The sequence below is a fragment of the Leopardus geoffroyi genome, chromosome B4, assembly GCF_018350155.1.
Source record: "Leopardus geoffroyi isolate Oge1 chromosome B4, O.geoffroyi_Oge1_pat1.0, whole genome shotgun sequence".
Taxonomy (NCBI): domain Eukaryota; kingdom Metazoa; phylum Chordata; class Mammalia; order Carnivora; family Felidae; genus Leopardus; species Leopardus geoffroyi.
In genome coordinates, this window is record NC_059341.1 from 31,879,666 (window position 1) to 31,895,848 (window position 16,183).

Genomic DNA, 16,183 nt, shown 5'->3' on the forward strand with positions numbered 1-16,183 from the left:
ATTTTTAAATACTGTATAATTTATAATTACTAATTGGTCTTTCTCTCTAATAAGGATTATTATTTAAGATTAAAATATTGCTTGGGGCGCCTGGGTGGCTCAGTCGGTTGGGCGTCAAGACTTCAGCTCGGGTCATGATCTCACAGTCCGTGAGTTCGAGCCCCGCGTAGGGCTCTGTGCTGATAGCTCAGAGCCTGGAGCCTGCTTTGGATTCTGTGCCTCCCTCTCTCTCTGCCCCTCCCCTGCTCATGATCTGTCTCTCTCTGTCTCAAAAATAAATAAAAACATTAAAAAATTTTAAAAGATTAAAATATTGCTTAATTAATTTATAGATTATTAACTATAGTACAACTATGTTTAATATTGATAGAATGAGATTTTAGGGAAAATACCTTATGATACCTCTCTTCAATTTTAACTGTAAAATACATAATGAACAATGAAGGATTATAATGGATTTTTCTCTTACACTTTATTTAAAAAAAATTTTTTTTAATCTTTCTTTTTGACAGAGAGAGAGAGAGAGAGAGAGCAAGTGGGTTAGAGGCAGAGAGGGAGACACAGAATGTGAAGCAGGTTCCAGGCTCTGAGCTGTCAGCACAAAGCCCGACGCGGGGGCACAAACTCATGAACCATGAGATCATGAGCTGAACCGAAGTCAGATGCTTAACCGACTGAGCCACCCAGGCACCCCTCTCTTATACTTTATAGATGAATTATGTCTGGACTAGTGAGGCTGATTTACAGGTGTTAGGATTTTATGTACATCATTTATACTGAGTTCTGGGTCCTGTATCTCCTGCTGGGATACTGTTTGAAAATGCTTAGTATAGTACTTGACCCATATTCAACATTTAACTCTTAGTTGACTCTTCTTCCCTGAGTCCTGGGGTTGGTTTTTAGTGGGTTTAGGAGAAGAGTTGTACTAGAAAACAGTTGGATATTGACAGTAGAATAAAATTGCTTGAAAATGATAAAGTATGCATTTTAAATTGATAGTGCTGGCTTTACTCTCCTGTAAATGATTTTTACCTTCAAATAAATAGATTTTATTTTTTTTAATATGCTTTTATTTTTTATTTTTATTTTTTATTTTTTTTATTTTTTTTTTCATTTTTTTTTCAACGTTTATTTTTGGGACAGAGAGAGACAGAGCATGAACGGGGGAGGGGCAGAGAGAGAGGGAGACACAGAATCGGAAACAGGCTCCAGGCTCTGAGCCATCAGCCCAGAGCCTGACGTGGGGCTCGAACTCACGGACCGCGAGATCGTGACCTGGCTGAAGTCGGACCCTTAACCGACTGCGCCACCCAGGCGCCCCTATTTTTTATTTTTAAAGTAATCTCTGCACTCAGTGTGGGGCTCAAACTCATGGCCCTGAGACCAAGGGTTGCATGCTTTTTTGACTGAGCCAGCCAGGTGCCCCTCAAATAAATTGATTTTAGTATCAAACTTTTACTGAATGATCTGTGCTGGGCATTATACTAGGCATTCCTGAAGAATACAAATGGTATAAAATTAGATCCCCTATATCCCAGTGTAAAAACAAAGCATGTCTGGATGAAGATTATAACAACTGTTGCAGCATACTCAAAAGCACATCTTTATTATAAAATGTTGCCTAAACTGGAATGCCCAGAACACTAGCTGTGGAAGGAACCCTAGAGTCATAATCATAAGACTTCTTGTACACTCTCTGTCATGCTACCTATTATGTACCCTATAGAAAGTCACTTGATCTCTCTAAACTGTACTTTTATCATTTTAGTGACATCTGACAGTTGCATAGTCTTCCCAAAAGTTGATTAGTTTATTTAACAATTATGGTAGATTCTGTAGTAGGCACTAGGAATACATTGAAATATAAAATGTAATCCCTGTCCTTGAGCTTCTTACACTAGTGTTAGTACTTTGTGAACAAATGTATTCTATGCTAGACAAGTGCTATAATGGAAGTACTGCATAAAATCCTTTGGGAACTCAGAAAAGAACAACTAATTCTGTCCACGGCTGTTAGAATAGGCTTTTGAAAGATGGTGTCCTTCAGCCAGGCCTTGAAAAACTAGTAAGAATTTGCCTATTGGACAAAGAATGGATGAAGGGTATTTCAGGAAAAGGGAAGAACAGATAGCAAAGATTAGAACTGGGGGAATAAGATGTTTACTTGAAAGAAATGGCTTATGAGGAGGCTGGAATAGAGAATATGGGAAAGAATAGAGTGACTGGAAATGAGGCCGTAAAAGTGAAATGGAGTCACATTGTGAAAGAGATTGAATGGCAGTTTGGTTTGGTTTGGTAATTGAGAATATGGACTTTGGAAAAAGACCTTAGTTTAGAACCTGGCTATGCCACCCAAAACTTTGATGGTAAGATCAGATTCTTAACTTCCTTATATTTGCTTTTTATCTCTAAAAGAAGAACTAACTATACAGGTCTTATAAAGTTGTTAAGGATTAAAACTAGTATGATTTTACCACATGGTAGGCACCAACCAATAGTTGTGGTTATGATTATCATAAGAACTTTGAATTTTATCCTACAGTCAATAGGGAGCTACTAAAGACTTTTGAGCAGAGTAGTATTTTTTTTTTTAATTTTTTTTTTCAACGTTTATTTATTTTTTGGGGACAGAGAGAGACAGAGCATGAACGGGGGAGGGGCAGAGAGAGAGGGAGACACAGAATCGGAAACAGGCTCCAGGCTCTGAGCCATCAGCCCAGAGCCTGACGCGGGGCTCGAACTCACGGACCGCGAGATCATGACCTGGCTGAAGTCGGACGCTTAACCGACTGCGCCACCCAGGCGCCCCGCAGAGTAGTATTTTAAACAGAAATGTATGCTTGAGAAAGGGAACTGTTAGCAGGGATTGGAGTAGGGAGATTGAGTGGTGGTGGAGAAGGGGATTAACTTGTTCATTAGTAGGTACAATCATCACACTTGGTAATAACGCTGTAGGGAATGAAAGAGAGTCTCACAGATGACACCCAGCTTTTCAACTGAGCAATTGGATGGATGGTGAGGCCCCATTTTCTGAGGTAAGAAACTCAGAAAAGGAACATATTTGTGGAGGAATAAGAGGAAGTTAGTTTTGGACCCAGTGAGTTTGAGGTACCTGTAGGGCACCTATTTGGAGATGTTAGGCATTCGAATATATGATTTTGGAATTAAAAAGAGACCCCTGGGCTAGATAGAGATCTAGATTTGAGAGTGATAACCCTGAAGCTTGGTGTTTGAATCTAGAAAAATGGATGACAATACCCAGAGGGAGATTTGAGAGTGAGGTGAGAAGGCAAAACAGATTCCTGAAGACATGCAGTGTGAAGGTTAACATTGAGTAAGGGGAGGAATTAATTAGCAAAGGAGCTTGTGGAATTGTCAGAGAATCCGATGAGAGCAGAAAATGCAGTATAATGACATCAAGATAGAGTTTAAGAAGGAAGATATCAACAGTTTGGAATACTGTTGAGGGATCAAACCAGATAGGACTTAAAATGAACATTAGATTTAGTGACAGAGATTGGTTACCTTTACTACAGAAGTTTAGTGAAGCAGAAGTCAGTTTAGGGTTGTGTAGGAATAGGTGAGAGGTAAAGAAATAGGATAGTGTTGGGGCACTTGTGTGGCTGAAACAGCTGACTCTTGGTTTCGGCTCAGGTCATGATCTCACAGTTCTGTGGGTTCGAGCTCCACATTAGGCAATGTGAAGCCTGCTTGGGATTCTCTCTCTCCCTTTCTTTCTATTCCTCCCCTGTTCACACTGTGTCTGTCTTTCTCAAAAAATAAATAAACTTTAAAAAAAGAAAGAAATGGACAATAGTGTTGGTAATTCTTTAGTTTAGCAGTGAGAGGAAGAAGAGACATTCAAGGGAATAGTTAGAAAAGAACTTCTGGTTCAGTGTGTGTGTGTGTGTGTGTGTGTGAGAGAGAGAGAGAGAGAGAGATTGAAGAGATTTGAATAGGTTTAAATCTTGATAGGAGGAAACCATTGGAGAGGGGAGAGGATAGTTGATACTATAGTGCCTAGAGATCCAGAGGACAGATAAAAGAGTTTAAGAGTGGGGAGGCAGGAGGCAACGTAGAATAGTGGGTATACAGGTAAGTGGTTTTTGATATGGTACCAGGAAATTGAGGGAGTACTCATCTGAAACAGGAAGCAAGGGCTTACATTGAGTGTAGGTGAGCTCAGGGATTTGAGAAGAGGGAGAAACATTTGAAAGAGTTGTACAGAATGGGAAAGTAAGTTCACTAGGGAAACAGTAAGATTACTTCCCATTTGAGGTTAAAAACCATGAATTCAATAGCCTTAATAATATTGTTTTATAATTTTATTCAGTATTGTTCATAGAGTCATAGAGGAGATTGAATTGGTTTTATCTGAAATTGGTATTTACTAGGCAGATACAACAAAAAGAAAAGGGATAAGAGAATTTAGAGTATTGGGAGACAGTAATTGAAATGAGAAACCATGGATTCTAAGCTGAGTAGGATGAGATATGAAGAAAGGGGGAGGCTGATGGAAAGGGAGAAAGTGGTCTGGAGATCTCAGTGTGGTGGAACAACAGGTGTGATGGGAGTAATCAAGGGTGGGTGTCACCTGGGAGAATAGAATGTTGTAGTTAGGGTGGGATGTCAGAATCATTTCATAGGTGGAATAGTTTGGGACATGGTCTAGGTCCATTGTAAGACCAGCTAAGTAGATGGCTGAAGTGAAGTAGAGAAAATCTTGCACTAAAGCATCAGGGTGAGGCAGGGGTCCTTCCTTTGAGTGTTGAACATAGAATAGTGGAGAGGAAAGCTCTTAAGTCAAGTGCTAAAGTCTTCACTTTACATCCTGGATGTAGAGAAGATGATTATCATATGGATGAATGTAAGATGGTACACCTAATATCCTTGGGCCTCAACAGAACAGGGATTTCTACAAAGACACAGAGGAGGAACAGCTGAGAAATAGTGAGGAACAAAGATGATACCAGGTCAACATTCTAATCCTGATTAGGTGTGGGAAGACAAGCTGGTCCCTCTTGAGAGGACCGAAGGGAGTGTTGGGAGTTCCAGATAGCACATTGCAAGGGCTTGGAAGAATAGGAGTAGGAATAAGCAACTGAAATACGGAGGGAAAGGAAGCACTATTTATGAGAGGGACAGTGGAGTATGGGAGGAGCTTACATCTTTGATGGTGACTGGGGAAATAGGAATGTGAGGTATTAATGGATATGATTCTGGCATGGAGGAAGGGGCATCATGGTTTAGTCATGGCTTACAGGGAGGCCAAGTGTGATATGTCATCTTTAGAATGGACAGCAGCAGTTGTGAGGAGCAGCAACTCAGCAGCTTGGTCCAGTGTTGGGAAAGGAAGTTATAATGGATGACACCACATGTGGCGGGGAAGATGAACAGGGGTGGCTGCTGACCTCCCATTTCTGCCTTTCTTTACTGGGAGGCTCAGCTCATCATGGCATCCTGATTTGGGTGATATTTAGCTGGGTGGGTTTTTGTAGCTGATCTGCTACTGACTCACATGTAGACACACGCTTGTAACCTGTAGCTTTGGTGCTTGAATACTCTTGACTAAAAGAAGGAATATTAGGGAAGGGACAGGTATGTGAAAACTGTAGATTGAGGTGCATCATAGGAGGGGAGTGTGCACAAATACAGACTTGGGAGTCATCTGCATACAGGACTGAAGGAGCCATAGTATGTAGATTGAAAAAAGGAAAAGGGCAAAGGATTGAACTGTGGGAAATACCCAGGAGAAAAATGGTCCAAGTAAGGTGATTGAGATAATGTATATAAAAACACTTTCATGTGCAAAACAATTAAAATGCTTAATAACTTACAAAGTCTTTTATTATATCTCAAAAAATGAGTCCTAGTTTCAGGTGACCTTTTAAGCATTAACGTTTTTTTTTTTTTTTCCTTAAATGTTTATTTTTTGAGAGAGAGAGAGAGAGAGAGCGAGCACGAGCAGGGGAGGGGCAGAGAGAGATGGAGAGAGAGAATCCCAAGCAAGCTCTGTGGAGTCAGCACAGAGCCCAATGTGGGGCTCAATCTTAGGAACCATGAGTCATGACCTGAGCCAAAATCAAGAGACAGATGATTGACCGACTGAGCAACCCAGGTGCCCCCAATAGAGCTTTTTATGATGAGAGTCTTCCTGCATTCTATTATGTGTATCTCTTTCCTTAACGTAGACTGAGTATATTAGTTTAGTTGATGACTCAGGATAGTTATGATACTTATCATTATTGAATTTTAACTCCTACATTTTTCAATTTCTTGAATGTAAAGAACTTGGCAACTTTATGCTGTATGGACCCAATTGCCACACACTTGGAATTCTAGATCTGCTTATTATGTTCTGTATTATTCCCCCTCCATCCCTGCCATTGTCAGCTGTCACTTCTTATATCTAGTATTTTTAGAAACTAGATGATTGAGAATTGTTTTGAAATAAAAATCAATGAGTTTAAAGTATGAACCCATGAGAAGTTCTCTTTGTTTTATAAGTTTTAGTGTATGGATCTTAGGCCATTTGTTTTGCCTGTTAACAAGTAACTTTGGCTTATTGTTGACTTGTTTACTGAATTCTATGTAGATATCAAATAGTTGAAACGTTATACTATATAGATGGACAAAATACACTAAAGGACCTAGAGTAGAGGAGGCATATGAGTGAGGTGGAAATTTTTTTTCTCTCTAGATCATTAAAAGCTATTCTTTCTCTGGTTCCGTTCAACCTTTTCTAGCCCTACTTCTACAGTCCTGCTTTGCCTCTTCCTCACTGAATCTAAGTAGGCTCCCTTAGCAGCCAGATTCTCTACCACCATCAGCTATTGTGTTTTCTAACTATGCTCCATACTTTACTTCCTCTCATAGTTCTCCTTTCCTCTTCTACCTGGTTAAATTCTTCTTATTGTTTAATACACAACTCATATGGCCCTATCCTCAGGCAGGTATAATCCTTACTTCCTATATTTCCCAAAGCATTTTATGCATAACATCCTTGACACAATTTAAGAAGTTACTTTGGGGCTCCTGGGTGGCTCAGTTGGTTAAGCGTCTGACTTTGGCTCAGGTCATCATCTTGTGGTTTGTGTGTTTGAGCTGAGCCCCACATCAGGCTCTGTGCTGACAGCTCGGAGCCTGGGGCCTGCTTCAGAATCTGTGTTTCCCTCTGTTTCTGCCCCTCCCCAACTCTCACTCTGTCTCTCTCTCTCTGTCTTGAAAATAAAATAAAAATAAACATTAAAAAAAAAGTTACTTGTGTTCCCCTTTTGTGGGTCTACCTGATAGAATTGACCAATAAGCTAAGTTTTTCCTAGATTTTAATATATATCAGAATCTCTTGGATTTAAAAAAATTGGATGTCCCAGAAAGTTTGATTCAGTAGATTTGGGGTTGAGCCTGGGAATCTGCTTCTCACCCCCCACCCCAAAACAAGTACATTAGTTACTTCTGATAAGGGTTGTCCAGGGACCCACTAATGAATAAATTCCTTCAGGGCACAGACTGTGATTTACCCACTTTTGTATTTTCAGGACCTGTCATGTAGATGGAGCTAACTAAATGTTTCTAAAATGAATAGTTTATTGGAGAAGGCCTTCTAGCATATATAGTGTTTGAGTTGAGACTCAAGTTCTTGGCAGAGCCTTTAGAGAGCTTTAAAAGGTGTAAGAAATAGCATAAGACAACATTTCTCAAGTTGTTTTCAAAACACCACTTCTGGGACCTACCAGGTGGAAAAAGTCTTTGGTGGGCAGATACTTTTGGAAAATGCTGCCTATTGCACCCTTCACCTTCTGAAAGCACACTAGCATATTCAGGCTTCTTAGAAGTTCAGCAAAGAAAACCTTTTAACCCTGGATACTTACAACTTTTTCATTAAGTGTTCCATTACCCTCTCTTTTTTAAAAAAAAAAAGTTTATTTATTTTGAGAGAGAGAGAGAGAGTGCACACAAGAGCAAGATGGGGAAGGGCAGAGAGAAAGTCCCAAGCTGGCTCCATGCCGTCAACACAGGGCATGCTGGGCTCATTCTCACGACCACGAGATCATGACCTGAGCCGAGATCAAGAGTTGAATGCTTAACTGACTGAACCACCCAGGCACCCCATCCCTTACCCTCTTTTAATGATAATACCTTTTCATATCCTGCAGAACTAATGTTCTGAGGTATTCTTTTTGGGAACTGTTCACATAAGCAAAAGCAGAGCCTTAAGAATTGTCAGTTTATACAGGGTGATGATCTATCCTTAGCTAGACTATTCTGGAAAATAATGAGAGATAAGGGGAATTGGGGAGTGTTGAGGGAAAGACATTTTTTTATAGTAGACTGTAGATTTTTATCTTTTATAATTGCTCTAAATTGTCATGATCAGTTGTAAGTACTGAAATGCTTTTCAGTAGTGAGGAGTAACTCTTAGGTTTGAGGATGGAAGGCTTGGATTCAGGTAGTGACTATTGAAATACAAAAGAAGATAATTGAGTGCAAGACATAGATGAAAGATCTGTAGGATCTGTAACTACCTCTGGAAGAAAAGTCTGTACATTTTAATTCAAAGTTCTAAGTGGCTTGCATACTTATGGGCTATGTATTTAGACTACCAAACTGAGAAAAACACATTGTATCATTGACAGTTGAAAAGATGTATAAGAGTAGACAACATAGTTCCTATAAGTTTGTAAAATTTGATTTTGTTTAATTCATTCTGTTTGTATTTTGTAATTTCTTCTAGCAGGATAAAATATAGAAATGTAGAAATCATTAACTTAAATTGAAATCACAGACAAAACTATGTCAAAAGTTTTTCCTGAAAAAATTAGATTCTCTTTTTTAAGGAACTGGGGAGTTGCAGAACATGTGGTCAACCCTGTGTGATTGAGTTTGAGGGGCTTATCAGAAACTTAGTGCTGGCAAAGCTAGACACATCTTTATATTATAATGCATTTAATTTAGACAATGGGGAAATTCTTTGATAGTATATATTATCAAGCAGGTATATTAAGCCTTGAGAGTCCTAGAATATTTATACTCACTGTAAAATAGAAAACCTAATTTTTTCACTCATTTATACTAGAGGGCTTAAAATAATTATCAAGGAGACATTCTTATAAGGTTAAAAATTTTTTTTTAATAAATGAATTCCCATAAAACATTTTGCAGGGCTCCCTTGGTAATGTTTGTGTCCGGTGAGCAGAGTTAGTTTGGAGAGTTAAGACTGCCACTGAACCTATTTCTTAAAAAGTAAGGCAGAACAGTTGGATGACAGAAATGAATATCAGAAGGCCAGGTAAAAGCAGAGAAATTTTTCAGAAAGGGTCTTAATACTTCTTCCTTTTTATTGTCTTTTCAGACAAATGACCATGGAAACAATTGAATCTCAGCAGGATGGAAGTGTAACAGATTCTGTGGCAGAGAGAGAATCTGCTGATATGCAGACCCAGACTGGTCAAAATTCAATCCCTACCTTAGCTCAGGTAAATTTAATGTAGGCAGTAGGCAGGCACTGATGAAAGTTAAACTATATGGAAATAAGAAGTATGTGCAGATTCTATTTTCTTGAAGTTGACCGACCTTAAGTTTCCTCTGTTCCCTGGTTATCAGCCATTCTTGCTGATTTGATTTCAAAGAGAAGATACGTATTTTAATTACTTTTGCCTTGTAACAGACACTTTGCTGTGCTCCCTCCACCACCACCACTTATGCAAAAGGAAAAACAAAAACCTGTCCACGATACGTAATCCTCAAGTTACTGTTTGAGAAGGTTGGTAATTCCAAGTTGGTATAGTCTTATATTCTCGGGTAGAAGTACTGCAGAAATCTTCCCATTTGCCTGGTATATATTTGCTTTGATCTTTACTTTCTTTTTAGCTAGATCTTTGAATTGGTCTCATTTAGAGACTACCAGTATGAGTTAGTGCCTGGTTTTCAGCTCCTAAAATTTATTTCTGAGATATGTATAAAAATATGTAGTAAAAACAAACACATTTGTTTATTTAGCTCATCAAATATTTATTGAGTACCTACAGTGTGTAGGTATTTTGCTAGATGCATGGGGAGGTGTAGTTTCTGGCCTTAAATATCTTATGGTTTAGTGGGGAAGACAGGTGTTTGGATGATAATTCCAATAGTGTAAGAAGTGCCATAAAACTTTATGTAAGGCTGACAGAGGAGAGGGAGCAGCTGCTAACTGGGAGTACTTTGCGGAGGATTCTTACTTTTGAGCTAGATGTAAAGGGTTTGATGTAGGAGTCTGCCATGCGGACAAGGATAGGGAAGCATATGGTAGGCCAGGAAAGAGTGTGTGCAGAGGCATAAAGCCAGAGAGTACATGGTGTCAGGGAACTACAGGTGTAGAAACTAATTGGAGCCCAGCATCAGGGCTAGGATGCTGAGTTGGTAAAGGTATGCAGAGGTCATGTACATTTGACAGTGTAGAGTATCCTGGATTCTAAATATTCTTGAAATATTTCCATGTTCACTATGTTTAGAACACTAGTAGCTGTGTGGACTATGTGGAGGTTGGATTGGAAGTCAACCAACGGGTAGAGAGGACACCATTTATGTGGAATCATGGTATTATGGGATATGGTGGAGTGGTGAGATTTTCATAGGATCTTGAAGGGAGGATAGAAAGGACCCAGATGGCTGACTGGAGGTCCAGGGGGAACACCAGGTACTTCCTGGGTTGTTTCAGGCCAGACTGGTTCTTGTGAGGTCCTTCATCCCCAGGACAGGACCCCAAGCACCCAGCCTGCTTTTCCTTCCTCCTTCAAACTTCTAACACCCACTCACCCCCTGGGGGTTTTCTCACAAGTGTTCTGTGGAACTGCATCTCCCTGGCAACACCCCCTCTTTGTTACCCTGACACAGGCATGCAGACCTTTTGCTATTTAAAAGGGGGGGCAGCCTTTTTCTTATTAACAAAATATATGTTCATTGTAGAGAATTAACAAAATATGTATTATTATATAGAAGAAAATAAAAACTGTCCATAATCTTGACATCCAGAAATTTAATCATTGTTAACATTTTGGTATATATCTTTTAGTCTTATGATCCATGTAAATAGAATACAGTACACATATATTTTTTCATAAATTTGTGATCCTCTAGAGCTTTTATCACTATGATTCCTGATCTGTAATTCTGCCCTTCTTTGCTGAAGCAGTATTTGAAAGCAAATCTTCCTTTCGCCTCCACCGCCCTCCTCTTAGGTACTGGCTCACTTAGCCTCACAGAGCCTCCCCCTCCCTCTTGTGGGCCTGCACAGTCAAAACAATAGCTCTCCATTGTCTAAAACTGATAATTTGCAATTCTGAGGACCTTCAGCCTGGGTGACACCCAGCTCTGTGAGCCTCAGTTCAGAAGTTGGTAAAGTGTTCAAGTAATATGAAGTCTGAAAAATAACCTTGAATTTATGAGGTCTTAGAATTAAATAAGAGTCCAGTGAACAGAAACTAGATTTTAGTAGATTAGAAAATGAATAAGAGGTAGAGGAGGTAGAAATTGGGAGTATAGATTCTTCAAGAAATTTTTCTGTGTAATTATAGAGAAAGATGGATCTGTGAGACAAAGGAATGAGAACAGGGGTATGAGAAAGTTAGAACAGGGGTATGGGAAAGTTGAGTGTTTTGAGGAAAATGGAAAGAGAGAGACACGTGTGTGAGAAGGCTGAATCAGACCTAGGAAAAGCCTATGGCTTACATTTATAATGCTTGCTTTTTTAACTGTCTCAACTAATCAAATGTTGGTATTTATTAAATCTGAATAGCAAGTACATGAACTTGCTCTAGTATTTTATTTTCTATGTGTCTTAAAGATTGGATCAAAAAATAAACTATGGTTTTTATCTTACACACATTAAGCATGTTGAGAGATTAAGATAACCCTTGTGTCAAATCATTGATTATTTTGGTTAACTAAGAGTTATTCTCTGTGCCATGCATGGATCATGATTTTTTGAAGAATTAGGACACAGTTCTTAGTAATCAAAATTTTCTAAACATGATTACCAATTTATATTCTTGTGATGCCTGAAGCTGTTCATTTATGAGGTATTCATTATTATGCAATACTATATAAGTATTAGGAAATCAGGTTGAACTCTTTTTTAAACCTATAATGCATACTAAAAGTGACTACTCTTCTGAATAATTCCTGATGTCAATGTATACTTGCCACCTGTTTCATTTTTTTTCAGATTAGAGGACTATTTGTATAGAGAGGAATTTGTAACATTTAATTTCATTTTTACATGGTCAAATTATCATTAACTAGTATAGGAACAAAAAGACCAAAAGATTTGATCAGTTTGATCCTTTGCATCTGATCATTTGTTAGTAGTAGTTTTGAGTACCCTGGCTTTTCCAAAGCTTCTGCTAATCAAGGGTACTCCAAAAACCAAATCAAGCGTACTCCAAAAACCATCACATTCATGAAGATCTGACAGCTTGAGCTTGCTCTGTGCCCTCAGGCCTCTGTGTGTACAAAGGGAGGCTAGAGTTTTAAGTTTCCAGTTTTTCTGTTTTATAACTTCCCAGATATAAGTGGAGTCTTTTCCTTCTGTGTGTCTTCAAAAGTATATAGAAGTCACAGTGTTGATAATGTCAAAGAGCTGGAAAGCAGGAGTTTCCATAAACAGACCCTGGGGTGGCAAATCCTGGAGGTTAAATTGTGAGTTGGCTTTCTTCTTGCCTGAGTTATTTTTCATGTTGATTTATTTTTAATTGAAGCTGCTTTCTTCTTTGTTAAGTGTATGTGTTGCCATGTAAGACTAGATTCCATTCCCCTCTCCCCTTGGAAAAACTCTTGGTAATAAATTGGAGAGTTTATTTTATTTTACTTTATTATTATTTTTAAAGTTTTTATTTATTTATTTAGAGAGAGAGAGAGCGCAAGAGAGAGCACACACGTGCAGGGGAGGGGCAGAGGAAGAGAGGATCTGAAACAGGCTCCGCACTGTCTGCTCAGACCCCTACTTGGCTTGAACTCACGAACCGTGAGATCTTGACCTGAGCTGGAGTCGGACACCTAACCCAGCTGGGCCACCCAGGCATCCCTGGAGAGTTTATTTTAGATAACCAAACCAGGAAAAAACCCTGTCCAAAAGCTAAAATGGTGAAAAGCAAAATTACTATATATGTATATATATATATGTGTGTATATACACATGTGTATATATACACACATATATATATATGTATATATATACATATATATGTATGTGTGTGTGTGCGCGCGCGTGTGTGTGTATAAGTATATACATATGTATATATTACTGTATATACAATTAGTTTTAAAATAGTCACACATCCTCTGGAAATAATATAACCTTTAAATGGATAATGGCAAGTTAAACTTTCTTTTATAATGTAAGATTTCAAACATATACAAGACTAGAACAATGCGACTATAAATTTATATGTATGTATATATAAACAGTTACTAAGATTTTATAGTCTCATCTATCTTCTTTTTTTGTTGAAGTATTTGAAGCAACTCTGCAAATTTCAGACATCATGTCATTTTACTCCTACTTCTGAGTATACAACTTATAAAAGATTATGGACTTTTCTTACTGTAACAAATATCACAGTCATACCTAATAAAATCAAGCATAATTCCTTGACATAATATGCACTTCTTATTCACATTTCCCATTTATCTCACAAATGTGTACTCTACTCTGAAAACAAGATTGAGGACACCCTGAACTTTACTTGTTGTAAGCCTCTTGGGGATTGTTAATGCCACCATGAAGATGTGGGTAGGTGAGGTAATAATCCACATGGAGCCACTGGAAAGGATGTGCTTTAAAACTAGCTTTCTGGAGCCTCATTCCTTAGAGCGGCTGATGAAGTCTGTGGGCCTGAGTTTGGCACCTCTTCTCTGAAATACCTCTTCTTTATAAATGACCAGTTCTCAAGCTTTCAGCAAAGATGAAAGGAGCAGAATCACAGGAGTCATGGAGCTCGAAGCTCTGGAGATAATCAGGGTCATTATATTGCCTCAAGAGAATTTGTTCCAATATAAAATTTAATCTTTCCTTTGGACCTGTGTATTTTTGGAAACAAGGAGACTATAGGCAGCAGAGAAAACCACTAGGGACTGTTCAAGGATTATATGCTCTGCTGATCTCCTTTCTTATCCTGTCTGTTCTAAATGCAAACAGTATTTAAAGAAGCACCTCAGAATAAAGCAGGCCCAGGGACGTCTGGGTGGCTCAGTCAGTTAGCAGTTAAGCGTCCACTTTGGCTCAGGTCATGATCTTGCAGTTCGTGAGCGCTGACAGGTCAGAGCCTGGAGCCTGCTTCAAATTCTGTGTTTCCCTCTCTCTCGGCCCATCCCCTGCTCGTGCTCTGTCTCTCTCTCAAAAGATAAACATTAAAAAAAAATTTTTTTTTTTTTTTAAAAAGAAGAAGAAAGCAGGCCTGGCATGCAGCGAGGGGTTGAAGCAGGAATGATTTAACAAAAGACACATTTTAGTGTATGAGTTTTATGTTTTCTGTTAAGAATATTCACACTGTTGTGAAACAGATCTCCAGAATATTTTCATCTTGTAAATCCAAAGGTCTGTACCCATTAAATACAAACTTTCTTTTACCCCTGCTTTCACCCCTGGTAACCACCACTCTACCTTCTGTTTTTATGAATTTAACTACTTTTAGATACTTCATGTAAGTGGATGGATCAGTATTTGTCTTTTTGTGAATGGCTTATTTCACATAGCATTATGTCCTCCAGGTTCATCCGTGTCATAGTATGTGATAGGATTTTTTTCCGTTTAAAGGCTGAATAATATTCCTTTGTGTGTGTGTGTGTGTGTGTGTATATTTTATTTTTTTTTTTTACACCACATTTTGTTTATTATTACTATTTTTTTTCAATTTTTTTTTCAACTTTTTTTTTTTTTTTTTTTTTTTTTTGGGACAGAGAGAGACAGAGCATGAACGGGGGAGGGGCAGAGAGAGAGGGAGACACAGAATCGGAAACAGGCTCCAGGCTCTGAGCCATCAGCCCAGAGCCCGACGCGGGGCTCGAACTCACGGACCGCGAGATCGTGACCTGGCTGAAGTCGGACGCTTAACCGACTGCGCCACCCAGGTGCCCCATTACTATTTTTTAAAGAAGTTTATTTTTGAAGTAATCTCTACACCTAATGTGAACCTCGAACTTACATCAGGAATCACACATTCTTCCAACCGAGCCAGCAAGGTGCCCCTGTTACTACTTTTTTTTACGGGGTTTTGTATTTGCTTTTGTTTTTGTTTTTTTGCCAGTTCAGTACTCTTTAGGAACTTACACCAAATTATTGCTTGAAGAAACAAAATAAAATAATTCAAGTGAATTGCAATTTGCTTTATAGACATTCTTACAAAGAGTTTTTTGCTCAGAAATAAAGATTAACCTGAAGTTTGGCTAATAAGTGGTTTTCAGCATTCGTTCTGTGGTTTCTGGCTTTTGGCATATACATTTCTTATTTGTTATTAGAAATGATCTGTATTATTGTTAAGAGTAGTTTCAATAGTTATGATTCTTATATCTGCTCGGTAAATGCCATTTTGGGCTCAGGATTTCACTGCAGCTTCATTAGGTGTGCTTATTTGCATCTGGCAAATATGTAATTATGATCAGTTTTAGTTCCAGTCTTACTGAAACCAAATATAAAATTGATTTTTAAAAGTTCTCAAGTTAAAAGAATTATGACTTCTTTAAGATAATACTCATTTTCATAGTGCTTTTAAAATATAGTATGATTGGGGCGCCTGGGTGGCGCAGTCGGTTAAGCGTCCGACTTCAGCCAGGTCACGATCTCGCGGTCCGTGAGTTCGAGCCCCGCATCAGGCTCTGGGCTGATGGCTCAGAGCCTGGAGCCTGTTTCCGATTCTGTGTCTCCCTCTCTCTCTGCCCCTCCCCCGTTCATGCTCTGTCTCTCTCTGTCCCAAAAATAAATAAACGTTGAAAAAAAAAATTTTTTTTTAAATATAGTATGATTAATGAAGCACATCTCATATTGGTTAGCATAAAAAATGATGTTCCAACTGTTACAAATAGGAAGTTCAAGATACTATAAGGATCAGGTAGGAAAAACAAATCAGCTAGAACATTGTTTTTCAAAGGCTGAGGAACCCCTAATTTTAATTTGTGCTCAAATGATCCTCCCTGCTTATTTGATGTATGT

The 16,183-nt window shown here is 38.6% G+C and overlaps 1 protein-coding gene across 19 annotated transcripts in view; it reads left to right on the forward strand.

Annotated features, from left to right (window-relative positions):
• CREM (cAMP responsive element modulator) overlaps positions 1-16,183 on the forward strand; it is a 70,819-nt gene that overhangs the window by 11,697 nt on the left and 42,939 nt on the right. For 18 of the 19 annotated variants that reach the window (XM_045465534.1, XM_045465547.1, XM_045465532.1 and 15 more), the window contains exon 3: positions 9,353-9,476. The exons of the other annotated variant lie outside the window; for it this stretch is intronic. In XM_045465534.1, coding sequence (XP_045321490.1) covers positions 9,353-9,476 — 124 coding nt within the window. The remainder of the gene's footprint in view (positions 1-9,352; positions 9,477-16,183) is intronic. 19 annotated transcript variants of the gene reach the window in all.